General features: G+C 41.1%; 1 protein-coding gene across 6 annotated transcripts in view; it reads left to right on the top strand.

The window, feature by feature from the left end:
• Positions 1 to 26,460, top strand: part of LOC135502472 (protein Aster-B-like) — a 95,500-nt gene that overhangs the window by 29,367 nt on the left and 39,673 nt on the right. For 5 of the 6 annotated variants that reach the window (XM_064795320.1, XM_064795315.1, XM_064795317.1 and 2 more), the window contains 5 exons: positions 339 to 423; positions 1,430 to 1,533; positions 2,535 to 2,711; positions 4,421 to 4,570; positions 6,377 to 6,451. In XM_064795320.1, coding sequence (XP_064651390.1) covers positions 339 to 423; positions 1,430 to 1,533; positions 2,535 to 2,711; positions 4,421 to 4,570; positions 6,377 to 6,451 — 591 coding nt within the window. The remainder of the gene's footprint in view (positions 1 to 338; positions 424 to 1,429; positions 1,534 to 2,534; positions 2,712 to 4,420; positions 4,571 to 6,376; positions 6,452 to 26,460) is intronic. The other variant, XM_064795316.1, reaches the window with a different exon arrangement.

Genomic DNA, 26,460 nt, shown 5'->3' with positions numbered 1-26,460 from the left:
AATCTTCTTCCAGAAAGATTCCCCATCCATTGATACCAATGGTTTTGATCCCCTGGAATCCCCTGGTAGTGGAAGTATCCGATTGCGTTTTTTCTGGACCACCCTGTATTAGGCATAATCAAGGCAAAAGAAACAGCGATTCATCTGTGTGATAGTTGTTTGCAGCTCATATCAGTTTGAATGATTGTGGTCGAAGCAACCAGGAAGTTATGCACAGGTTCTGTGGTGGTAGTGCACACTTTGTGCATAACATGCGGGAATTTAGGAATGTTAATTGTGAATCATACAGTAGTCTGTTGAATGTTTGTTTGTTCTGATCGTTCGCTTCACTCTTTCAGGTGCTTAGCCCAAATTACAAATCAAAATGTGAAGACTTCAAGAAGTTATTCAAAGACATTCCTAATGAAGAGCGGTTGGTAGTTGGTAAGTGCATGACTTTTCTAGTCAGGATTTTCGACTTTGATTTGCGGATTCAACATGATGATTTGGATCAGGTTGGTTTTTTGAGAGCTTCTTTGTGTAATTAGATAGCCACAGATGCCTTTTGTCTGGACACAATAAAACAATCACGAGTTGAGAGCCAAGCTTCAGGTACATGTAGGACATTAGTAGCTCTTTGAACAATATTTGGCAATGTGTAATCAAAGTAGGAGGAAACCGGAGATCCTGGAGGAAACATTGCTGTTGCCGTCTATATCACATGAGTGTACCGAGACCGACTGGGAATTGAACCTTGGACATTGGAGGTGACAGGGGCTGACGTTTCCACTGCCACACTCTGACAACCCACACAATACAATGGGATTATACTCTAAACTCGGCTCTATAAGACCAGGTTGATAATACCGCCCATTACCACATTTATGATGTTTATTCATAAGGATATTCATCCAGGTTAGGGGTGTTAGGCCTATGAAAATTCTCGTCTGACCTCATTGATTGGAATCGTGATTTTGGGTAATCCTACATGTATGATTAACATATAATGGGCGGGCAAGAATTATATGATCTGGTCTTATACAGCCGAGTTTTGAGTATCTTATACGTTAACAAAGAAATTCCTGGGAGACCACAGAGCGCTGCATGTGGAAAAACAGCGGCCACTAAACTAGACTTCTGTTTCTGGATTAAAGAGATCCAGTCGTGGCACAAAATCTTTATTTAGACTAGCTGAACCTAGTAAATATAACTAAATTGGTGATAACCTCTTATGCAGTTCATTTGCTTGAGTCAGTTATGTTATGCAACATTATGTAATGTTACCCAGATGCCCAGCTCACATCAACTACCTGAGGGGAACTCAAAACTGCTAACATTCATCAATGGAAGCTTATTCCCGCCTTAGGTTTAAACCGGGCCGTTCAAAACACCCCAGGTTTATAAGCATTAAGATAACATTCCTGCATATTGTTATTGTTTTTTTCTTCAGATTATTCCTGTGCCCTTCAGAAGGACATCCTAGTCCACGGCCGCCTGTACGTTACCCAGAACTGGATATGTTTCTACGCTAATATATTCCGTTGGGAAACTCATGTGAGTAGGATCGTAAAACTAGTTGATAGTTTTAGAATAATTCAGCGTTGGCAAAGAGTTGCTATACAGGGTGGCCCAGAATTATTTTCCCACACACAAACGGTACACAATAGAATTCTATTGTGCAAGGGAAAACCTTTCTGGGCCACCCTGTAGATGGATATTTTTGTTTGAAAAATGAGGTAATTCTGACGTCTTGCAAAAATTATTTGCTGCCAGGATTTGTCCGCCAGAGGGTGGCATGACGCCCAAAATTAAACGTGACACGACTGATGCCGGATTGAATAGGATTCGCAGAGTTTCTCGTCCACCTCATGAAGTTGAGGATATTTTAGAATGAAATCAATACCATTTTGGTACAAGAGCAGCTGCACATGGACTGCATCATCAGTTAAGCATCATTAACCTCTTGAATCCCAAAACTTGAAATCCCCGGGATCCCAGGGTGGTCACGTGGTTGCGAAATTGGGTCTGACTTTCACGATGTATAGCGCCCGCATACAACCGCCAAAGTCCGGTACCGAGGTGCCATCTACCCAGGCATGCTCTAACTGACCCTACTGTACATCAAACGCGCTAAAACAAGCTATAAACTAGCATCCCAGTTCAAGGGAATAAAAATATCACTGAGACCGACCTGTCGGTTGTTGGGAAAAAAAATGTTATTTCATAATGACCGACTGGTCGGTCACCAGGATTCAAGGGGTTAAGAGAAATATCAGCAGGAGGCCAGGTTGGCAGAGCAATTCTCATCGAGCATCAAGTTGAATGTATCTATGAGGGTGTGTGCAGCATGTTTACAATTTGTCTTGACATGATCAGATCTCTATCCATAAGCTGAAACTATGGCCATATCTCTTACAAAATTCGGACCCTACTACACTGTTTGCGGCTGTGACGTAACGCAGTGCTTCATAAAATGTCCTGTACGAACATGATTAATTTGTTTAACTTTCTCGCATACTGAATTTTTAAACTGAATTTGATGATTTCTTCTCCAGATCACGATTCGATGTAAAGACATCACAGCCATGACGAAAGAGAAGACGGCCAGAGTGATACCCAATGCCATTCAGATTTGTACAAAGACCGATAAATTATTCCTTACGTCATTTGGCGCTCGGGACAAGACGTACTTAATGTTATTTAGGGTGTGGCAGAATGCTTTACTTGCTCAGGTAAGAGACTGGTAAATAGGGCAGTGGTAGCGCAGTGGAAGAGAGTCGGCCTCATGATCAGGAGGTCGTGGGTTCGACTCCTGGCCAAGTCACTGCTTAGTTCCCCTACTGGTCGAGTTCAAGTGAGCACCTTCTGGTTGCTCCTTGAAACCCCTGATTGATTTCTGTGGAATTTCACTGGTGCTGGCTCATCATTATCTCGGGACACACGTCCTAAAACGATGGATGACATGGCTGCTTTCTCCTCTACCTTTGCCCTAATAAAGTGGAACCTCCCTTAGCGGACCCCTCTCTATTAAGGACAACCTCTCTATTAAGGACGCAAGTTTTGGTCCCAAATTGGTTGTTTCCATTCAATTTGACCACTCTAATCAGGACACTTCTTTATTGAGGACAGCACTTGTCAGTCCCGAGGGTGTCAAGAGAGAAAACAGTGGTTTCTATGGTAACCAGGGTAGCAAGAACTACTAGTATCATTTTTAGCTCACCTCTTAGCAGAGGTGAGCTTATCCCATACCGTGGCGTCCGTCGTCCGTCGTCGTCGTCGTCGTTGCGTCGTCGTCGTCGTCGTCGTCGTCGTCGTCCGTCGTCGTCCGTCGTCCGTTAGCAGGGCACGTTTCGTAACTGTTAGAGCTATTGAGTTGAAACTTGGTACACATGTACCCTTATGTAATGACACCTTGGAGACCAAGTTTCGGTCCGATTCGTTTCATGGTTTGGCCACCAGGGGGCCAAACGTTAAAAGTGAAAATATGCAATATCTCCCTTAATAGTAGTCGGGAAATTTTGAAAAAAATATGGTAGGTACTTCTAGCAAAGGTGCATCATATATCCTCCGGGTTTTTGATTTGACCTCCTTTTCAAGGTCACAGAGGTCAAATGGTGTAAATTGGCCGTTAGGATGTAACGATGGCACGTTTCTAAACTGCAATGACTATTGATACCAAATTTGGCACACATTTACCCCTTAGTCAGGTAATCTCAGGGACCGAAGTTTGGTCCAATATGATTCACCACTTGACCACCAGGGGGCAAAATCCAAAAACCTTAAAAATGTGATTATTCCTTAACTTCTTGCCCGATTGCCACCAATTTGATATCATGGGTACATCTAACCACCATACAGTATATGTCACACAGGTTTTTAATTTGACCTTCTTGTCAAGGTCACAGAGGTCAAATGGCGTAAATTCGCCGTCAGGCCGTAACTATGGCACGTTTCTTAACTGCAATGACTATTGATCACAAATTAAGTACACATGTACCCCTTGGTCAGGTGATCTTAGGTACCGAAGTTTGGTGCAATCTGATTTGCCGTTTGGCCTCCAGGGAGGGGGCCAAATCCTAAATTCTTCAAAATGCCATTATTCCTAGTAATGACTTGCGCGATAGGCACCAATTTTATATCATAGGTACATCTAATTCTAACAACCATTCAATGTGTCACCCGGGTCTTCTTTGATTTGACCTCCTTTTCAAGGTCACAGAGGTCGAATGTGCTGTAAATTGGCCATTTTGGGGAAATTGTAATTGCTTGGACCTACATCAAACCTAACACTACATGACACAATACCATGCTCTTTATCCATCTTTCCTCCACATGAGGTGAGCACAATGGCCCTGGCCATTTCATTTATTCAGTGATACTGGTACCCGCAATGCCCCCCCCCCCATCACGCATATATTTTCTCAACGACTCTCGTTTACAGCCTATGTCCCCCCAAGAACTCTGGCAATGGGTCCACTACAGTTATGGTGAAGAATTAGGTCTTACGTCGAGCGATGATGACTACATTGCGCCCTCTAGTGAAGGTGATAAGGCATCAGACAATCAGGCGTCACCAACGGACTCTAGTATGGTGAGTGTAGTCAACATTTTCTGCTTCAAAAAATTAAAACAATTGGTGAATGGACTTTTAACTTTTTGTGAGGAAGGTTCTGTAGGATCGCTCATTTCAATTCACGTAAAAATAATTCCTGTTCTGGATGTGTTTTGAATTTTTTTCATGAAACGGTATGGCATAATTTGGTTCAAGATGTTGAGGAAGGTTGCATGTCAACCTCATTTTCCCAATGAGGAACCTGCACAACAAAACCTGCCAATAGGGGGCCCTGCAGGCAAGTGGACCATGGTTGTCATGAGAAAGCCATTTCCCGGGTCAATGATTATTGAATATTTCATTCCTTAATTACTCTACTTGGAGAAATAGCACCAAAGGTGTTGTTTTATTGGCCCTTAATTCTATTTTGATGAGTTTTAGGCAGAAAATCAACAAAACTGAATTTTAATGGAAAATGCACTGGAAGTGTGCCTTTTAGTACTGGTGCTGCCATCTGGATTTTTAGTTCTGCAGGTTCCTCATTGCTCTTTGATTTTCATGAAACCTTCCTAAAATTAATCATAACATCATGTTCCAGCATTTTAATCAATTCCGAAGTTCATTCCGGCCACAACCATTCAGGAAAAAGGTCTGGGGTGACAGCATTGGGATTTTTACGACCAACTTTTTGCAGAGGGGTTTTGCGTCATTTGAGAAATGTCGTGATAATGATGTAGTGCTAGCGCTAGATGTCTGTTGCAAGAAAAGTCTTTGATGACCCACCGTGTTTGACACATGCATTTGGCATATGGAGCATACCCTGCACAAAGTCATCATTTTCTGGAGAGCTTGTGGTTGCAATGAACTTTTTGAATGGGTTAAAACACTGGGACATAATGTAAAGATCAATTTCAGGTAGGTTTTATCAAATTTGAAGAGATACATGTACTTTTAAAAAGATAGCTTTGTGCGATAATCCTGAACATTTTGAACCAAACTATAGCAGTTTAAGGACGCTGATGCCATCTGTCTCTGGTGACAGCAACCAAATGTTTGCCAACATGCGGTGTCTTTATCAGTTTCTCAAAGAATCGCTTCTTGTCCTCCGTCAGTTTTGAACCCGGCAGCTAAAAGCCGCCAACTGTAGCGTAATATCAGTAAGATATTCATACTAAAGCCAGAAATATTTGTGTGTCTTTCATATTTTTGCAATTACGGACAATTGCCAAAATATCAAAATCGCGGCTAAAAGGATTATTTAATTGAAATTACTTCTGCATGGTTGTCAAAACGCTTAAACCTTTCGCTGTGGTTGACGTGCTATCCACGTCATGTACATGGTCCCACGTCTTGCCCTTCTTAAATATTTATTCACCAGCACTTGGTTGCAAACTCTCCAAATACGCCAAACGTACTTGGAAATAATTAATTCATCATAATAGATTATAGTATAGATGGCGACACTTTCGAATAGTTTCGACCATTTAGTTAAAAGTTAGCTCTAAAGTATTATTGGTATTGGCCGTCTGCATATGGTGGCGCTGGCTGAAAAATGGTCACTGCAGTGAAAGGGTAATCGAAAGCATGCTGGAGTTGCAAGTTCATAAAACCATGAAATAAATTGTTTAAAAAAAACAAGAAATAAAATGTCACAAAACTTTGAAATGAAATGGCCACAAATATTTCGAGGTTTTTGGTAGTGTGGTTGTCGTTGGAACATTTTGTTCAAAAATGTGCCTACTTTTTCATAAATTGGTTCATGTATTCAAAAACAGAGCCATTTTTTTCTAAGGGCAATAGAACTGCGCACTCCTCTTACATGGAAGTCTACGTGTTTAATTGCAGACGAAACCGCCATCTTACGAAGAGGGCAGGAACTCACCCTTGCCCGACGATTCTTGTTCACAAGTGGAACTGAAGGTTAATTTCACCGACTGATTCCTTCTGTATATCCTTGGTTGGTAATGGCGGCAGGGTCAAGGTCACATTGTTCTCAAGGTCACAATCCACTTCAAGGTCATACACTCTCTGAATGTGACCCCAGCTCACCAAATTAACATCAAAATGGAAGGGTTAGGCTTCCTATCAACGACTGTCTGGTAGTCTAAGCAGCAAGCCTCAAAAACTTTGAAAATCACTCCTGTGAGAAAGAGCTGTTCCAGAACCAAAACTGCTTCTTTTATGTTTAAACTGGTCATGCTGGTGAACACAATGCCATGAGTCAAATCTGCTCTTGGTTCTGGATTTTGGGCCAGAGGTTGTCAAAACTGATATGATTATCCCTCCGGTTGTGCTTTGGTCATGTGAAGAAAAAATCACACCCTTCTCGGTAATGCTACTCAACACCAGTTATAAAGCTGTTGAATACACCATATCTTTTGCGTGGGGATGCTATCTATAGACCCTTATACACCAGGCGGAGGAAGTCATTGCGGGCCCAAACAAACCTAAATATAGGCACAAGGAACAAAAGATCATGTGGTGTGCGACCATGCGGTCTTGTGTTTGCTGCTTGTTTGTTGTGGCCTTCAGTGGCTTCCTCCGTCTGGTGTGAGGGCCTCTATTAACCTATCACGTCGATCTAAATCCCTGCCGCCAGATTGCCCCTTTCTCTTCTAGTGCGTTGAGTTTTCGTGTGATATGCCTTAATCCCAATATAGTGCTTCCTTGTGCCTTTAGTTCAATCCAGGATACATGGCTTCAGTCGGCAGTGAGATTTCTCGCAGCAACGCATAGGCCATGCGTGCTTGATTTTTTGTTTTAGGTGCCCCTACCCACACCAATTATTTCACAGTAACTTATTTGATGAAAAAAATGCATTAGCATCCGTACTGGCTATTCTGGATATTTTTAACATAAAAAAACCTTACATTCTGTAATAGAAGACTTGTGTTTTTCACTCGAATGCATTGAAGTCTAAGGTGGCTAAAATGGACTCAAAACACATAATTTGTCAAGCATGGCCTTATTTTAACGTTTCTAGCACAGGCGTTCTCAAAATTATGGCTTCTTTGAGCAACAAGACATTTCCACATTTTTTTGGCCTCATCAGTCATCAGTGTTTATTAGTGTCTGCACTCATTACGATTGAATCAGTGCCCGTGATAAATTGACTCTAAAGTTTTTATCGTATTGGAGATTTTGCTGATAGGTCCTTTCAGCTAACATAGTTGGCAGCACTTGTCTTAGGAGAATTAGACGTTTTAGTGGTTGTTACTATGTTAGAACATTTAGCCTAGGAAGCCTGGACAACTGGTCTTGTATACACCGCCTAGGTAGCCTGGACAACTGGTCGTGTATACACCGCCTAGGTAGCCTGGACAACTGGTCGTGTATACACCGCCTAGGTAGCCTGGACAACTGGTCGTGTATACACCAAGCTAAAATTTCTATTTGGCTTGACAGATTTAAAGGCCTAGTGTTGGTCAATTATGATAGTGAGAACACCTCAAGCCTCTTTAATACTAGTATGGATGGAGTAGGGCCTTGTTGGCCTTGGTTATCAGAAGCAGCCCTCCCTGGCCACAGTGAGCTGCCCGTAGCCCACTTTCACCCTCACAGGTAAAACCTGGTTGGCATCTTTTGCACAAATCGGGTGTCCCTAGAAGCTCTGGCTTGTCTTCAGGCAATGGTGCTATCTAAAATATATAAGCACTTCTTATATATTTTTGGTGGTACAGTGGAACCTCCCTTAGCGGACACCTCTCTATCAAATACAACCTCTCTATTAAGGACACTAGTTTTGGTCCCAAATTGGTTGTTTCCATTCAGTTTGACCTCTCTAATCAGGACACCTCTCTATAGTATTAAGGACAGCACTAGTCAGTCACGAGGGTGTCCTTGATAGCAATTTGGGACCAAAACTAGTGTCCTTAATAGAGAGCTGTCTGCTAAGAGAGGTGTTACTGTATTGTTAAAAACTAGGTCTGGCAATTTTCTTCCAACTTCTGCCGATTGCAGTGCTGCTTTAGATTCTTAAAGGGGTGATGATGCTGCTGGATGATGTAATGTAAGGGGCGCTCTGCTCGGACAGAACAGCACAGATGTGCACGCGGATCATGGCTGAATGGGTCAAATTCGGTTCTGTCTGAATACGCTAGGTCTTTAAATCTGAAAGCACGAGAAGGAGTTCACTTATAACAAAGCCATCCTCTGCCTTTCTATCCAACACATGAGGTAGACATTTGTAACCTTGCAGTAGCAGATTGGCTGGTGCACACGTACGGGTGATTAAAACCTAGGCCATTTCCTGATGACTTCTCAAACAATTGCAGAGGTTTGAAGAGGCAGTTCTTTAGGAATGCACAGTCTCACGCCAAGAGTGGGGTTTGAACCAGAGACCTCATGACCCCAAGTCAAAAAATTTGGCAACTACACTACCAGGACTCCCTACTGGATTGTGGTGTCGTGCAATTCTGTGCAGCACCTTTATATCTGGTGCATGACATCATTTTTTAGAAGCGTGCGTGGACAAAGTGATGTTTAAAATAGTTTCGGGATGGGCGACAGGAGCTGAAGACTAGTTTGAGGGAAGTCCCTTCAAAATTGGCTAAAAAAAGAAAATGTGAGCAGAACAATTTCTTTCAAAAGTATAGTTTCATCCGAAGCAATCAGCCATATCATTTTAGTTGCTTGAATAGTTGTCAGGGACTGTTTTTAATAGTCGCCCGTATGCACCGGCCTAACATGTCACCCCAGTCAAGTTTCTGTCACACAAGACTACTGATATGGAGAATATCTCGAATATTTTTCGCACACTTATTTCCACCCCGTGATAATCTCTTGTCTGGTCTCTCCAACTTGTCATAATCTACACAACACTCCTCTTTCAGTTGTCACAAGTTTTGTGTATTTCGATTCTGATTCCTTTTCAGTCAAGTATCAGTGTCTTAATTATGATAATGCTTCTTTTATACAGCGCACTTCGGATTTCAGAGGCCTGATAATCACTGACATACACTGTGTATAATTCGAAAATCACTCAAAATTGGGTAATATTTACTATTCCTAAATGTTAAGGGGTACACCGTTCATAATTACTTGTGCTCCAGTTAAATACAAATCCACTATAATACACAATGCCGTAGTGCAGTTATTGTGAATACAAATTTGTTTAAACTTGGTATTCATAGTATTTGTATATCAGTCTACACAACAGCAATGTCGAAAATTATATTTAGTATGTATTTTCGCAATTCGACATTTTCAAATTCAATCACAAATTCAAAATTTTTAACGAACGGTGTAGGCCTTTAAGCTCATTGCAAATTTCACAAAGTGAAAATCTGCAAACATTTTATTTTCGGTAATGACAAATTAAGGCTCAAATAAAATACTTTGAACTCGGTAAGTGACCTCCGACATCGTTTAAAAATTTCATGGAGATCACCAGTTTGTTACTCTTATTGCAATGCAGTGATTGACAACAGGATTATAATCCAAAATGTGCTGTGTGTTTAACCGTGGCGTAATTTGCCTTCCACGTAGTGTTGCAGCATCCTGAGCTGTCAACGGCTAACATTTGCACCTCTTATTTCGTGCTCATAATTTTCATGATTTTTTGGAAATTTGAAAGTTTTCAATTTTGAATTCTTCAAGACTTCGTGTCATGTATGTTGAACAAGATTAATCATCATCCACGACCAACTCTTTTGCAATTTGTCATTATATCTCTCATCTTGCAATGATTCTCAATCAATGTTTTAGCTTTTGTAATAGTCTTGCATCATTTCAATCGTCAATTGCATAATTCTTCGCCTGAATGATTTCTGTTATGAATGTATTTTGCCAATACCAGTTTTCCAGTAGTTGGCCAGCTGCCAACAGGTTTATGGAATGCCATTTTTGCAACAGAAACTGTTATTCATAGTTAAAGAGGTACATGTCTGAAAATTTAATACAGTCATTGTAGCAGATGTCATCGAAGGAGTACGATTTGCCTGCAGATCATCGTCAATGTTATTTGTGACCCGTCACAGCCAAACCAGGCACATGTCGCTCTGAGCTAGGCAGGTTGAGACAGACTGTCTGTTCATTTCTCTATTGTCTGCCTTTTGTGAAATATGAGGACATCAATTTCTTCCATTATCTCCTGATGTCATTTATAAGGCTCATCTTCTGAGCGACAAGCGCCTGGTTTTGCTGTGACGGGTCACATTTGTCTGAGGTGATATATCAATTTGTCTGAAGTGACTTTACAGAAAATGGTTGGAGACTTCAATTTTGATATCAATCTCTGATTTTTGTCAGAGGGCCTGCCACTACCACAGCAGATGAGCAATTTTTGTTGCATGTGATTGGGATAGCCAGGAATTAAATCACTTATGTGCGGGACAAGCAAAATTATGCATAGTTCTGCCAAACAATTTGTAAAGTAAAAAATCTGTCACTTACCAAATTTTTTCCCTTTATTGATTGTTTTGTATTTCTCCCAGTGGAGCCTTGCGTTGGCCAAACTGATCTGGCACCGCCTGGATTGGTCATGAGTAGAGTTTGGTTTGATCTGGTGTGGATCGCTTAGATCAAAAGGTGGACCCTGTCTCGAGTTTTGATATCTAGATTGCTCCGATTCGGTTTTGTAAGCGTGAACACGATCCGAATATGGTCCCATTTTAGTCTGGTTTTAATTTGATGTCACCGTGCCGTCGTGCGTCTGCCATCTTCTGATAGAATCATGAACAAAATGGTCTACTTTTAGTCCACTTTTGTCTTTTGTGTGTCGTAAAAACCTGGTACGTATTTCTGGGACAGAATTTCTTGGACAGCGTCATTGATGATGTGGTGAGCAATATGATATGGTCTGGTCTGTCCAGGTTGCTATTGATAAAGACTAGTCTTTATTAATTCTTGCTCCGTGTAAGCCTCCCACTGTTCTAGAAAACAACATGTAGATTGACTCCTAAGAGTTGCAATGATGATATTAATTTTCCTTCTCAGAAAACATGTATTTTGGTAATATCATAGCATCGTTCCATGAGGAGCACCATGGAAGCAGGGAATAAACCTGGTGGGGTATTGGGATGTAACAGTGGGTATGATACTGATGCAATTAATTAGAACGTCTTCTGTGGATTATTGTTTTTGTGGCAGTCTACCTTTCCAGAAATGCACTTTCATGATTTACGTCATTCCTGTCTGGTTCACCCAAAAATTTTCCAAAAGCATCCAGTGAGATGGGATGTAACAGTGGGCATAATCTTGATGCAATTCATCAGAACCCCTTCTGTGGCTTATTGTTTTTGTCACTGTTTGCCTTTCCAGAAAAGCACTTTCATGATTTACGTCATTCCTGTCTGGTTCTGTGTCCGAAAGCATCCAGTGAGATTTATGAATGGCTATCATTCAGTTATTGGTTATTTTATTCAGTTCCTGGCAATAATTCAAAGGGAATTGAATATTTCAATGCATGTTCTTCCCAAAGAAAATGCATTCAAATTTTCCCGTATGTTCAAATCGCTCACTATCTGTTTCTGTCAGAAATGAACAATGCTGGATTTTGAAACGCAAATGCATCTTGAGTAAACTTAGGAAGAGGTCACTGACTTACTTATCATCCTGTTCATCCCTAGAGGGCATATAAGGCTCAATCAGCAGTTTTGGTTGGCAGCCTGTCTGTAGATGTTTCCCAGGCCAGACCAAGCCACTTCATCTCCTCCTCTACCGCACAGCACCATGTCTCCTTTGGACAGCCTCGGTTTCTTCTGTCGGCTGTCCATTAGAGTGCTGTCCTTGGAAGTATGCCCGGTGGCATTTGACCGGTGTATCAGCCCACTCCAGCTTCATCTATGGATCAATCTGGCGATTGCTGTGGACCCTCCTTGGAGCAGATCTGCATTGCAGGTCTCAGTCAGTAGAATATTGGAACATTAGGAAAATATGGCTAAAATTACCCCCAAATCCTGTTGAAATACTATCTAGGCATTTTGAGGGTTGGCAGGTCTGTCAATGATAGAATATGCTGGTATCCTTGAAGAAAATTAAGCTATTTCGATGGTCAATACTGATACATAAAACGTAATTCCTCCAGGTTCCAAATACTAGCCAAAGTGTTTGCTATCTGAAGATTAAAACTCCTTAAGAAAGGATTGGCCTTTAAATACAAATGTCCTTGGACCTCTCTTGGGTTGTTTGTTTTGATTTGAGTCGGACATGCCAAGGTCCTTTATTCAGGGCCTCAGTTCTTGAGCCCTTAAAATGGGCAGATTTCCAGGGTGTGATTGCGTGGGCTGAGCATGTCACAGTGCTGTGTAATATACATGTACTTTGTAATAGGCACAGCAACCATCGATCTGATTTCTTTTTGCAGGAGATAGTTTTTGTAGTAAACCTCAAAACTTTACTTTTAACCCCCCCTCCACCCTCCCCCCTATAAACTTAAGTAACTACTGTGAGGGAGGGGTTAAATTCTAGGTTTTATTGTCAGATATTTCTTGTCCGCAATCATTGGCATCATTTCTGGGCACTGTCTGATTGTTATCTTACAAAAATTATGCTATTACTAATTCATCATCATATCAGTTTATGATAACTATGTAAATTGACGTGTTTGTTACTAGGCAACAAACATTTGAGAAGAGTTGTCTTGACATCTGAGCGGAAATATATCGGAAATGATAGGAATTTTATGGTAAATCTATAATGTGAGCCCTGGAATTTTCTACCCCGTGTAATCTTGTCTTGTAGTAGGCCAAGTTGCACCCCAGGAATTTTATTTAGACATGTTAGTGTGAATTCACACGAAACCATGTAGAAATTCACACGAAACCATGTATGTGGAAATTCACACTAACCATGTGGAAATTCACACGAAACCATGTGAATTGTTGTGTGGAAGTTTCAAATGTCCCAGAATAGAATTTTTGAATGATGTTTTTGTCGCAGGGGTGGAAATTTCAGAAAATTTATGGGAATTTAAGGAAAGTTTATCGATGCACTTAAAGAGATCCAGTCGTGGCACAAAATATTTATTTAGACTAGCTGAACAAGTAAAAATAACTAAATTGGTGATTATCTTTTATGCAGTTCATTGACTGGAGTCAGTAATGTTATGCGATGTTACCCAGATGCCCAGCTCACATAATCAACTACCTGGGGAACTCAAAACTGCTAAGATTTATCAATGGAACTTTATTCCCGCCTTAGGTTTTAACCGGGCCGTTCAAAATTCCCAATTTTTATAAGCGTTTCGCCACAGGTTTCCTTTAATTACCTTGTTTGAATTGTATACCTTAATTTTTTAGGAATCCATATTTATGTGTGTGTGTGTGGGGAGAAACATTACCTTGATGCACCCCGAAAACAATGGAATATTTTGTCACTGTGACGTGTGATGAATATCGTGACAAAGATCTCTCTTCTACACAGTCATCGCATGTAGCTTCAACAAAAGTTGGTGATTATTGCAAGCAGCAAGATCTGATATATGTCTATTATCTCTTTAGATTTTCCGTCTGAACATGAAAATGTTCATATACATGTACATACACTCAACTTCCGCAAAGTTGCATGCATGATATAATGGCACCTTGTTTGCATAACTGATGTATGGATAGGACCATGGCTGACAGGTTGTTTGCAAGGCTCTCTTCATCACCATGGCTAATGAGTATTCCCATGAGCCCCGTTGAAACACCAGACAATAAATGCCATGTCCTCGGGTCATTTCACAGTAAGGGCCCCAGCAAATCTCGTTTTTGATAATCCTTTTTTCCGTGTTTTGATTTGGCAAATTCCTTGAGTAAATATTTTAATAAATTTTTTTTAAACTCCAAAAGACACCTCAAGATCCGCTTTTAAATGCAAATTTTTTATTGTGGGCAAATTCTGTTTTTGAAAAGCCAGGCCAATTCTTCTAATTTGCTGATTTTTTTGAGCCCTTCACAGCCCAACATGTATGTTGGAATATGTGAAATCGTGCGATAATAAAAAAAGAGAAAATATTGCATTTGCCATTCGGTAATCATGAACAAAGGGCAGCATCTGGATAGATTTTAAAAGAAAATAAAGTCCTAATCACAATTGACATCCCTTCATACGCACGCTACCTGGTGCGTAGGTCTCACATAGGTCGTGCGACATACACACAAAACACAGAGAGATAAGCATTTGACTAGTGCGTCATTGGTGTGCAACTTGGCGGGTATGTTGTATGTAACTGACGCGAAGCAGGAAGGATGTCCACGTTGACTTGGACTGTAAATGCACAGCTTCTTTTCAAATGTCCACACAGTATGAAAAATGATCGGGTAATATCTCAATGTGTCTGACCATCACCTTTTTGACCCGAGTTCGGCCCATGAAACATCTGGGCCATATCGTTTTAAATTAAACTATTCCGTAGTGCAAATATGATGACGACTTATGCATAAATGCATTGAAAAAGCTGACACTTGGTGTTTTAAATTCGATATATCATAAAGTACTAATTTAAACAGCTGACACTATAATCCAAATCTATAATTTGGCTTTGTGCATATACTCTCAGTGCAGGTGCACTGTAGACTGACATTGCAGAAGTAAACAATAGTTGTACCGATTGGGTTGTGTGAATTCCACCCTCGGAAGGCTGCCCCAGCGTGCATAACACCGTGCTCCATATCATCGACAGTATCGGAACACTTATCTTTGAGAACAATACGCCAACAGAAATTTCATGCTTGGAGGTATATCACGCTGGGCAACAGGGCATACGGATGCTCTCGTTCATGCCATCGCTGGCTGGGAGTACACTCACACATTCAGTAGTAGATTAGCTGTCGTGCTGTGTGGATGTTTCGTTTCGGTGTCTTCTAAGACATGGGCCTAGTCATTCAAAGTGTCATGGCCCACATGTATACTGCTACTCAGTAGCCCTGACCGAGGCGAGTCCATGGATTCAGTCTTTTTGCGATTTCTTTTCATATTGTGATTCTTAGGAACAATTGGAGCAGATTATTTTCAGAAGTGCTTTTAATAGGTGTCATCGTTGTGTATTTAGATTTCGAAGTCTTCTTGGATATAGGCCCCTATGTTTGGATTTATAGCGGGCCTTTTCGCTCATACTGACCAAAGCTGGTTCATAGGATCTGTTTGTGGTTCGAATATGGTTCATTTGAATATTTGGATTGGGGCATTCGCATTGCATGGATGTTTTGGATGATTCTAATACTGGATGGAGCGGATTACATGTACATTCAAATTCATGCATTTATAGGTTTTGTGTTCCGAAACAGGTGTATTTTAGTGCATTTCAGTTGGTTTCTGTGATAGATATTGGTACATTCCTGGTGATTGTGTCCCTGGATTATCGTGAGGAATGGAGCAGTCCAAATTGATTATTTAGTTGTTTGTTATTCTAATCCACACTGTTCTATCAAAAGAGTGTAGAATTTAGGGCCAGTTTTGAATTGAGATCATAGATATGCTGTTTTGGTTATATATTTGTGCTGTAACTTAAAAGTTTTTCTAATCTGACATCATTCATTATGGTTGTTGCTTTCAAAACAGGATTTATGTGCCGTACTTATATAGCTGCTATCATACACTTGTTTGTTCTTTGTGGCTTTACACTTTGGGGGTCTGAAAGCCTCAAAATCCCTGCTTAATCCTTCCCCATAGAATCATCTACACAGCATATACTTCTCAATTGAATCATCTACATGTAGCATATACTCCTCAATCGAATCATTTACATGTAGCATATACTTCTCTATTGATTCATCTGCATGTAGCATATACTTTTCCATTGAATCATCTACATGTAGCATATGCTTTTCAATTGAATCAGCTACATGTAGCATATACTTCTCTATTGAATCATCTACATGCAGCATATACTTTTTCATTGAATCAACTACATAACGTATGTTCCCTGGCTCGATATTTTTCATTCTGATTGTAACATAACCGATGTCAACAGGTTTCAACATCAATTGCATGTTGTACTTGTATCATGCACTTATCATGCTTATTGTCATGCTAATTGCATATTGTGACAAGTCTTTCTCTGAATGGATCATGCTGACAGGTCCCCTCTTGAATTGTGTGCAGTATGTTTATCATACGGACCTAATGAGGTTGATAATGGTCTATTGTCGTCTCGGTCGGCAATGCCCCTCAGATCTTGAGCTAGTCGGTAATTGACTGTTATATAAATCGGTTGTTGTAGATTCCAAGTTTCAAATATCATCTTGAAGCCAATTACAACGCCTCTCTATTAAAGGCACCCTCGTGACTGACAAGTTCTGTCCTTAATAGAGAGGTGTCCTGATTTGAGAGGTCAAATTAAATGAAAGACCCAATTTGGGACCAAAACTTCTGTCCTTTATAGAGTGGGTATCCTTTATAGAGTGGGTGTCCTTTATGGAGTGGGTGTCCATAATAGAGAGGTGTCCGCTTAGGGAGGTTCTACTGTATCATGATATTATAAGCATCAGTAACAGTATAATCAAAAAATGTATAAGCTCACCTTATGAATGTTTTGTATTATGTACGAGGAAACCAGAGCAGCTGTAAGGAATCTACACTGCCCGATACTATGTCACCTGTTGAGATTAGTTGGGTATGGAACCTTTTTTTAGACAGGCCTACTGTCACCCTTGAAATTTCGTGAGCAGTTTCCTGTAAAACACAAAAGCACAAAAATTTCTGCTATGCATCAACAATTAAATTTCGGGAGTGAATGCAATATCTAGTCTGCTGCCAATTGAAAATTAGCAAATTCCCCAACTTGTAGGTGCTTGAATATTTACTGCTTACAGTACCACATCGGTTTATAGTACTGCATCTCCAGCCTTGCTGTTCAAAGGGTTAACAATTTTAACCAAGCACTTAAGTTTTTGTCTCCAATGTTAGATTTCTCGATGTTACCTCTTATTATTGCGGGGAGTATTGTATTTTAGTGTCAGATGCAAGAATGAAGGCTGCATTGCTATTAGGGTCTTTGACACATTCCGGGCGTAGGGCTTAAGGGGTTAACAGGTGCACAGGAGCTCAAGATCTCAGTCAAGATCCGGGCGTGACCTACCATAATTGAGGAGAGTGTTCAGGTTTGTATGGCTGCAATCAGGGATGTCTTCACTGCAAATGATTGATATCTTCGTCACATCTCAGGTCAAGGGTTCAAGGGTAATGGGCAGGTGAGTTTTCATCCCTGATGCGAGATTTCTCAGTGTGACCTGTGATGATGGGGTGTACTGCAGTAGAACATCTCTATTAAGGACACCCTAGGGACTGACAAGTGCTGTCCCTAATAGAGAGGTGTCCTGAATAGAGAGGTCAAATTGAATGGAAACTACTACTTTGGGAACAAAACTAGTGTCCTTAATAGAGAGGTTGTCCTTAATGTAGTGGTGTCCTGATTAGAGAGGGCAAATTGAATGGAAACTACTACTTTGGGAACAAAACTAGTGTCCTTAATAGAGAGGTTGTCCTTAATAGAGAGGTGTCGCTAAGGGAGGTTCCACTGTGTATCAGTTTCCTATGAAGGCAGAGAGGGATATTTTTTGTTATGAATATGGATATTATTAGCACATCCCAGGATTCAAGTTCCAAGGATTAACAGAGCTAGTGAGCTTGTGTCCTCAATTCAAGATCAAAATCTCAGCGAGACCTGCCATGATCTGGGGGTGGGGGGGGGGGGATATTATATCAGTTTCCTATGGAGGCAGTCTTTGATATTTTGATATGAATATGGATATGTCTTTGGCGCATCTCAGGATTCAAGTTCAAAGGGTTAACAGAGCAAGTGCGCCTTTCTATTCAAGATCTCAGGGGACCTGCCATGATTGAGGGATATATGATATCAGTTTCCTAAGGAGGCAATCAGGGATACATCGCTATTAAATTCAATGTCTTTGGCACAGCTCGGAAAGTGTAGGCAGCTTAGATAACTATTAAAATCGATATCTTTGGCACTTCTCAGGAGAGTTAATGGAGCATGTCTGTTCTAATTTCCGATGCCAGATATCTCGACCTGACCTGCCAAGATCGAGGGGAGATTATATCATTTCCGTAAACACAGAGGAGTTTTACGTTGCAATATGTAAGAATGTTGTCCAGCTAGGCAGGGGCCCTGCCAGGGCATTTCCGGGTAGGCTTCAGTTTTACATGTTTGATCTGTCAGATTTAACGAAACTTGCAGAGCAGTATCACGAAGTTCCATATTCTGAATTATTACCGCCATTTTCCTCAAAATATTGGATAATGGTATTAAGGAATGTATTGAAAGTTTGCAAAGACCTACATATATTTGCTTTGGTTTAGTCTGAACTTCACTTGATCTTGTGCATTGATAGACTTGTCCGAATTCTCCACTCCTTAAAACATTCAGCCAGTTCCGTCATGCCGATTTTTGCAGCCAAATGTTACATAAAATGGCTTTAAAAATACGTTTTTCCAACCGGAGGATGGCGCATTCTCGATGTTTTGACATCATCTGACATTGATGTGTCACGCCGTGTTGAAATCTGATGTTGTACGCAACATAATGCCACGAAGGTCATGTCTTGAGACAATCAGGGATACATTCATTATTAAGTTCGATATCTTTGTCATATCTTGGGTGGAGGGTTCAATGGGTTGAGAGAGCCTACATGCTCTCGTCTTTGATTCAGGATTTCAGCGTGACCTGCCATGATTATAGGGGCGTACCGGTGTTACATCAGTCTGTATGGAGGCAGTCAGGGGGAATTAAGTTTGTCATATCTTGGGTGGAGGGTCCAGGGGTTAACAGAGCAAGGAGGCTCTTGTCGTCAATTCATGATCTCAGGGCGACCTGCCATGATTAAGGCGGATATCATATCAGTTTTGTGTAGAGTCGATCAGGGATTACTTACTCTTGATCATGATACTAAGTTGTTATTGATATCCTCATTCTCGAGCCATTTCCGTTAACTGTTTCAAGGGGAGATTGGACAGACACTGGGAGAGAAAAAGCGGAAATATTTAATCGTATTCATAATGGACTGAGATTGATATGAATGATGTGCGAAGTCAATAAACTCAATTTGGGATCGCTTTAGTTGTTGGCGCTTCCTTAGGGAAAGGGTCAGTGGAAGTTCGGGGGATAGGAGGAAGGAAATCTAACAAAGATTTTATGGAGGTTATCATTATAGCTACCAGCATATTCATACTACTTTTTGCTCATCAGCAGGTTTTATGAGTGCGATTATTTGCAAACACGTACAGACACTTTTCTTTTGTTATTCCAACGCCATATTCTTGCGTGCGCACCACCAGAATAAGTTTTAGTTATTGAGAAGCGGCAAAGACCTTAAAGGGGGACTATCGGGAGGAACAGGTGGGTCAAATTGGCCATCTTCAGGTAACTAATATACACAGTAAGGACACTGGGTCATGTTAGATTCAGCACTGAATATATTCCTCGTACAAGCGTGAATCGTTTCGACGTACTGTGAGATATGAGAGACACCTATTGGCAACTTCTTGTAACTTTATCTTGCCTACCTAGTTACTGCCTTTGGAGTCCCAAATAGGCCATGCTGATGATGTGAACTTATCACTCAACAGTGAAACATGCAGTAAGTAGGTCTGTTCCTACAACATTTCCAGTGCACATGTACTCAGTAGCCCCTTGGGCTGTAGTTTATTAGGTTGGTGCCACATTTATCACATAAACAATACAGAGCTTGGCCTAGTTCATCCTTTTGTCATGCTGGTGCATTATTGATAATTTATAGAGTAAGGGAATTTGGTGGATTTGGCCGTAATAGGTTGTGGGCCAAATCCATAAAGCTGTCGCCCTGCTGATTCTCAGCCTGACACTCTAACCAGTATGCCAGTGCTCTCCTTGCTGCTGTATCAACATAACCAAGATACTTTGAATACAGTAAACATAGATTTATCCTTTTGTTATTACCACCAGCTGCATCTAACTGCCTGGCATCACCTGTGCTTTACCTAATTGTCAGTTTTAGTGTTCCTCTTCCAATAAATTGCGCATTCCGCAACAAAATTTACCTTCGAATGCACATGCACATTACCAGGCCAGCTTTTACAAACTCAGTACCGTAAGATGGGGTGACTTTGGCCTAGATCTGGAAGGGGCATTTTAAAAGCTAACTTTAGCTTGCCGGCTATGGCATGTTTAATGACATAGTTTGTCAATGCCTATATTGTCCCTTTACAAGATAACTCAATGGGGTAAACCTATCATAGTTTATCCCAAATATGATTTTTGGGGGTTGGGGTTATGATACCCCCAGAGCCAGTTTCAACTACTTTACAGTACAACATTATGACCATTAATGCATACAATGCAACTGGTTTGCAGGAGTCTTGACTCTTGTTAGGGTCAATTTCAATGCTGACTTATTCCTTGGTGGATCTGCTGGTTAAAGATCAACTAAAGCAGTTCTCATCTCATTAGTCAGTCCTCTTGTGTAAGGTGCAACTGGTCAATGGTATTCTTGACTCCTGCTTGGGTCAATTTCAATGCTGACTTTGTCCTTGGTTGGTCTGGTGGTCCAAAGTCAACTCGGGATCAGTCAGTCATCTTGCGTAAGGTGTAACTGGTCTTCAGAGAGAAGTCTTCACTCTTGCTAGGGTCGTATCCATATCCAATGCTGACCCACTCCAGCTTGGATGCAAATATGACCAGTCATCACATGTCCAGTTGGTTGACAACCTGATCAGTCATCTCTTGGCAGGTATTGTTGTAAAGGTTATGATTATCCAGATAGAGGAAATTTAGGTGATCTGGATGGCTCCGCAAATACGCTCAGCTAAATTGTGTGTGAATGGCTTCAAGACATGCCCAGGTCATATTTCCATAAAAGCCAATCGAGATGAGATGGACTTTAGGGAAAGCTGACAATGTCAAGTAGACATTCCCCAGTAAGGCTGAAGCCGAGCATTCGGGAATGTTCGTGATGTGCATTTGGATCTTCTACTAAATATGCCCATTACCCCAGTGCACGAATCAAAAGCGAGGCATTCTCTGCAGCCACCATAGGGTGCACATTGAGTGAGAGCGTCCAGAGATCAGCATATGAAATATTCCAACATAGAAGTCTTAACTCATTCAGTTGCTGGCCTCTGCACTGTATTGCTAATGTTTTCATTTTAAAAGTGGAAGTGCAAAAATAAATTGACCAAACTATTTGTATCTTTAAAACTGATAAACCAAAAAACTATCTACATGTACTAATCAAACATTCCCGAGACCTCCTCGGCATTGCCCTTACTTGGGAATGTATATTTGACCCGTCAGCTTAAAGTGGTGTCAATTAACTGTGTGGCATTTTGTAAATGTCAAAAGGTGCTTAGATGTTGGTCCTCCAGCTTGTAACCTAATTGGACAAAGCTCTACGCCTCATTCTATGAGACTTGTGGAGCAATTCGATCAAGGTAGATACATGTCAGCTTTAAGTGGTGTCAATTAGCTGTGTGGTATTTATGTCAAAAGGTGCTTAGATGTTGGTCCTCCAGCTTGTAACCTAATTGGACAAAACTCTACCCCTCATTCTATAAGACTTGTGGAGGAACTCAATCACTGTAAATACATTGTGACTTGAAGTGTTAATCATGAAACTTGAACAGGCAAAACAAAAATTTGGACAACAATCACACAGGTCTGTATGCCACACTTTCGGTGCGCTTCCTTCTCAAAGCCTATCAAATCGCTCACCATTCTAAAATGGACCTGCTAATGCCATGACCACAAATGCAAGCAATATCGCTCTTGAACACCATGGCGAGGGGAAGTAAGACATTACGGAAATGATTGGTCAAAACCATGGCGACAGAAGAAACGTCCAGCATCTCTTGGCGGAGGATGTGTCATCAATTTGTCGCCGGTTATAATCACAAGATTAGACATGTGGTCATGGATCTAATGAATGGGGAGTAGAGGTCACTCACCCAGACCTGCCAACAAGTGCACTTTTGGATCGCTAATGAAAATGATACCGCTTGATTACAGGGTTTTGTAAGGGAAAATGCTTTGTGGAGTACACTCCAGAAGTTGGTAGAAATCGCGAGATAGTCCAGAATTTGAAAAAAATACTCCAAATACTCTTTGGAGATTTTGGGGTTGGCAGGTCTGCTCACCCCTGAAGGGTAAGACATTGCGTGCACATCAGTGAATATGCTAGCTATGTTATCAGTGCTGCCTAAAGTGTCCCACTCACGAGCAACATAGTCGCTTCTGCCTGTGATCATAATGACGCGCGACAAAAATTACATGTTTCCATTTGTCATTCCTGGTGCCAGTGACTGGAATCAGTGATCGCAGAAACCTGGGATAAAAATCAAACCCAGTGGTTTCCCAGTTTAACCGGCAGAGGAGAGATCTTTTCATCGCACACATCGTGATTACTCCTTACTCCCCAAAGTATGAACTACTGTGGCCAAAATACTGTTTCTTCCTTTACTTTAAACCCAATATCACAAAACTAGTGTCGAGGCAATAAATACCATTGTCCTTTTCAAGGGAATACCTGTACTTTAAAATTGTACACTAACATCCACTTTTCAAATGCTTCAAAATTGCAATTATAGCCAAGGATTAGTGCTTCACTCGTCAGTTAAGTGATATCGTCATGATTGTGTTGAAACCCAACGCAGTGAATGACACTTGTGACGTCTTGAAATCTTTGCTGGTTTAAAGTGCTTTGGTCCTGTCGAAGGTTCATATATGCTGGAATAAAAATGATATTTTGCAGTATTTGAACCATGTGGGTGACCAAATTTATAAGTTTTTGGCTCGCAAAGGAAGTCATCTTTCACCTCAAAACATGTTTTGTGAAATTTCGCTCAAATGCAACTTTTGCCACAACAGTGCCTTTTGAAATGAGGAGTAATGCCTTTTCCAGATAATGGCTTACACATGTTACAAGTTGTTGACCCCTTGGCCATAACAGGCCAGTTAAGTACCATTTTGAAGTGGCACTGGCCGAGCATCTTATCTACAACTTCCCGATAGCAAAACTGACCCTCTTCCACAATGCTATCAAAGTAATGAAATGCTCTTGGCAATATCTACATGTAGCAATGATCATTACCGTTACTCATTTTGAACGTCTGGGAGTAGATTGTCATCCGAGATAGTCAAGCCACTTTTGATCGTGATTACACACATTTCCTGGCCATTCTCTTGCAACTCGGCGATAGTATAGATAGGTTAAGGGTGGACCATAGGTTGCGCCATTTTGGCTAGAACTCCAAATCCTAAAGCAATTAGAACTCTTTCCAAATGAATTGAATGCTCATTTAAAACCCTGGAGGCTGTTCTCTGTGAAACAAAGAACAGACTCCAGCCCTTGAAATGAGCATTCACTATGTTTTGAACGAGTTCTAATTGCTTTAGAATTTTAAGTTCTAGCGAAAAATGGCAGTACCTTTGGTGAACCCTTAAGTTGTTCCCATTGCAATGAGCAAAGCCAATGGTTGAAATTGAACTGAACATTTGTAGCTGTATGGAGGTCTTGAGGTTGTAGGATTAAGGAATTGATACCGAACTGGAGGTGATGGTGGTGTCACCAAAACGGGGAGGGTGAAGCCACGATTTAGCTCCACCCAAGCAGTTTTTGTAAGACAATCAATACCGACAGTGAGGTATCAATTCCTTATATCATAGGGAAGTTACTCGCAGAAGGGCATTTTATGGGCAATATCATTAGGGTGCCTACTCTCTTGACTTGAAAGTGCAGTGCTGATCTACTTCAGTCCCTGAGGATGAATTAAGGAATTGAACCCGAGGCGGAGGACCTTGGTTGAGTTACCAAGACACTCGAGGGTGGAGCTAAAATACAGTCCAAACCCTCGCCTGTCGGCTCGGGTTTGGACGAAATTTTAGCTCCACCCGAGAGTGTCTTGGTAACTCAACCAAGGTCCGAAGCCGAGGGTTCAATTTCTATTCTAAAATACCTCAAACTTAAAAAGATAGGCCACGAAATAACTTGAATATGTGCGAATTTGGCAAATTCCATCCAGCGCCTGCCCGGAGCGCCGGTAGCGCCGTTGTTTACATTATGTTACGGCAGCGCGTATAGGAAGTCCGGATCGGCTCGCTCAAGTGACGCTAAAATCCGCGCAAATGGGCTATTTGGAGCGTTTTTCTCAGCAAATATGTGTAGTGCTCATTAAAAAACTTAGGGTGGTTGATGCTTCCTTGGCTGATTTGTGTTTGAAGCAGTGTTTTGAGAGCCTCAAACTTCTGAAGTGAGCTGTGTGCATGGTTCCACATTTTAGTGCAACCCGAGGGAACTTTGGTAGAGCATCTTGGTTGCGTGTCCAAAACACTCCACTCTCAGAACGAGGCTTATGCATTTTCCATTTAAAAGTTGACTTTACGGTACCAAGGTATTTTAGAATCTCATATACAGCCTCATGGAAAACACTGCTGGCTTAAGGAATTGACGATGCAGTTTTGGTGAGACAATCAATGTCGACAGTGAGGTATCAATTTCTATTCTAGAACATCTCAAATTAGATAATGAATAATGTGGTTTCAAATGCTTTTGACTGCTTCCATATTTTGTACCAACCCAAGCGGTTATGGTGCCACCATAACCGCTGAATTCACAACGAGGCACCGTAGGCGCATAGTGCATTTACACTGTAAACTGCGGTTCATTATAAATGTAGATGTTTTAGAATTCCCAACTATGATTTTGTAAAATCGATTAGATTTGTAAAATGTATGTATTTGTCATAGTTTGAGTGATGACAAATCAGTAGAAGCTTCTGATGTATCTGCTGTTTAGGTGAAAGCTTTAAAAAATGTGCATATATTATATGGAATTTTGAAAAAAGGTAGAAATTTGCATTTCGAGTAAAAAATATGGAAATTTGCAAATTATGTCAAGTGCTGAATTTTCAATATTGTATGTGAAGCACTGATATAATCAGTTCACAGGATCAATACTCGCAGCATACACTTGTTTCCTATTTCAATATTATCCTCGTGGAGACAAACATGGATTAAACTGAGCCAATATCCGATATCCCCTTGGGCACATTCTGGCTGGAGCACTGCCTGATTGTTTCAGTGGCGGACGTGTTGAATGTGACAGTTCCTTCAGGATAAGTTTCGGGTAAAAAAAACCTTGCCGGAAAAGATCTACCTAACAGGATAAATGATTGTTTTCAGTGGTTTATAGACTATTGCGGTCTCTTAAGAGTCCTTCAGGTATCCGATATATCTGTTGTTGTTATGATTGTTTTCAGTGGTTTATAGGCTATTGCGGTCTTTTAAGTGCCCTTCAGTTATCCGATCTTTTGTCGTTTGTAGAAGAGAATTTAATGATTGCACAGTTGTTGTTCCATGGCTTGCTGCCGGAGGGGCAGGGGTGACTGGCTGTGCTGCTGAGCAATCACAAGTTGGCTTGGGCTGTGGCTATATTTTGTGTAATCGTCATTTAAGATATGTAGCGCAAAGGCTACACCCTAGTAAGTCTCAACAGCACCTGCAACTGTTTTCGTGAGCTCTTGCAGTAGCCCCCTTAAGATATGTAGCGCAAAGCCTACACCCTAGTAAGTCTCGTCTCGACAGCACTTGCAGCTGTTTTCGTGAGCTCTTGCAGTAGCCCCCTTAAGATAAGTAGCGCAATTCCTACAGCCTGGTAAGTCTCGACAGCACTTGCAGTTGTTTTCGTGAGCTCTTGCAGTAGCCCCCTTAAAATACATAGCACAAAGCCTACACCCTAGTATGTCTTGAGAGCACTTGCAACTGTTATCGTGAGCTCTTGCAGTAGCCCCCTTAAGATATGTAGCACAAAGCCTACACCCTAGTATGTCTTGAGAGCACTTGCAACTGTTATCGTGAGCTCTTGCAGTAGCCCCCTTAAGATGTGTACCACAAAGCCTACACCCTAGTAAGTCTTGAGAGCACTTGCAACTGTTATCGTGAGCTCTTGCAACAGGCCCCTTAAGATGTGTACCACAAAGCCTACACCCTAGTAAGTCTTGAGAGCACTTGCAACTGTTAT

This window comes from Lineus longissimus, chromosome 18 (genome assembly GCF_910592395.1).
Source record: "Lineus longissimus chromosome 18, tnLinLong1.2, whole genome shotgun sequence".
In the NCBI taxonomy this organism is placed as follows: domain Eukaryota; kingdom Metazoa; phylum Nemertea; class Pilidiophora; order Heteronemertea; family Lineidae; genus Lineus; species Lineus longissimus.
This window is presented reverse-complemented; position numbering and strand designations above follow the sequence as displayed.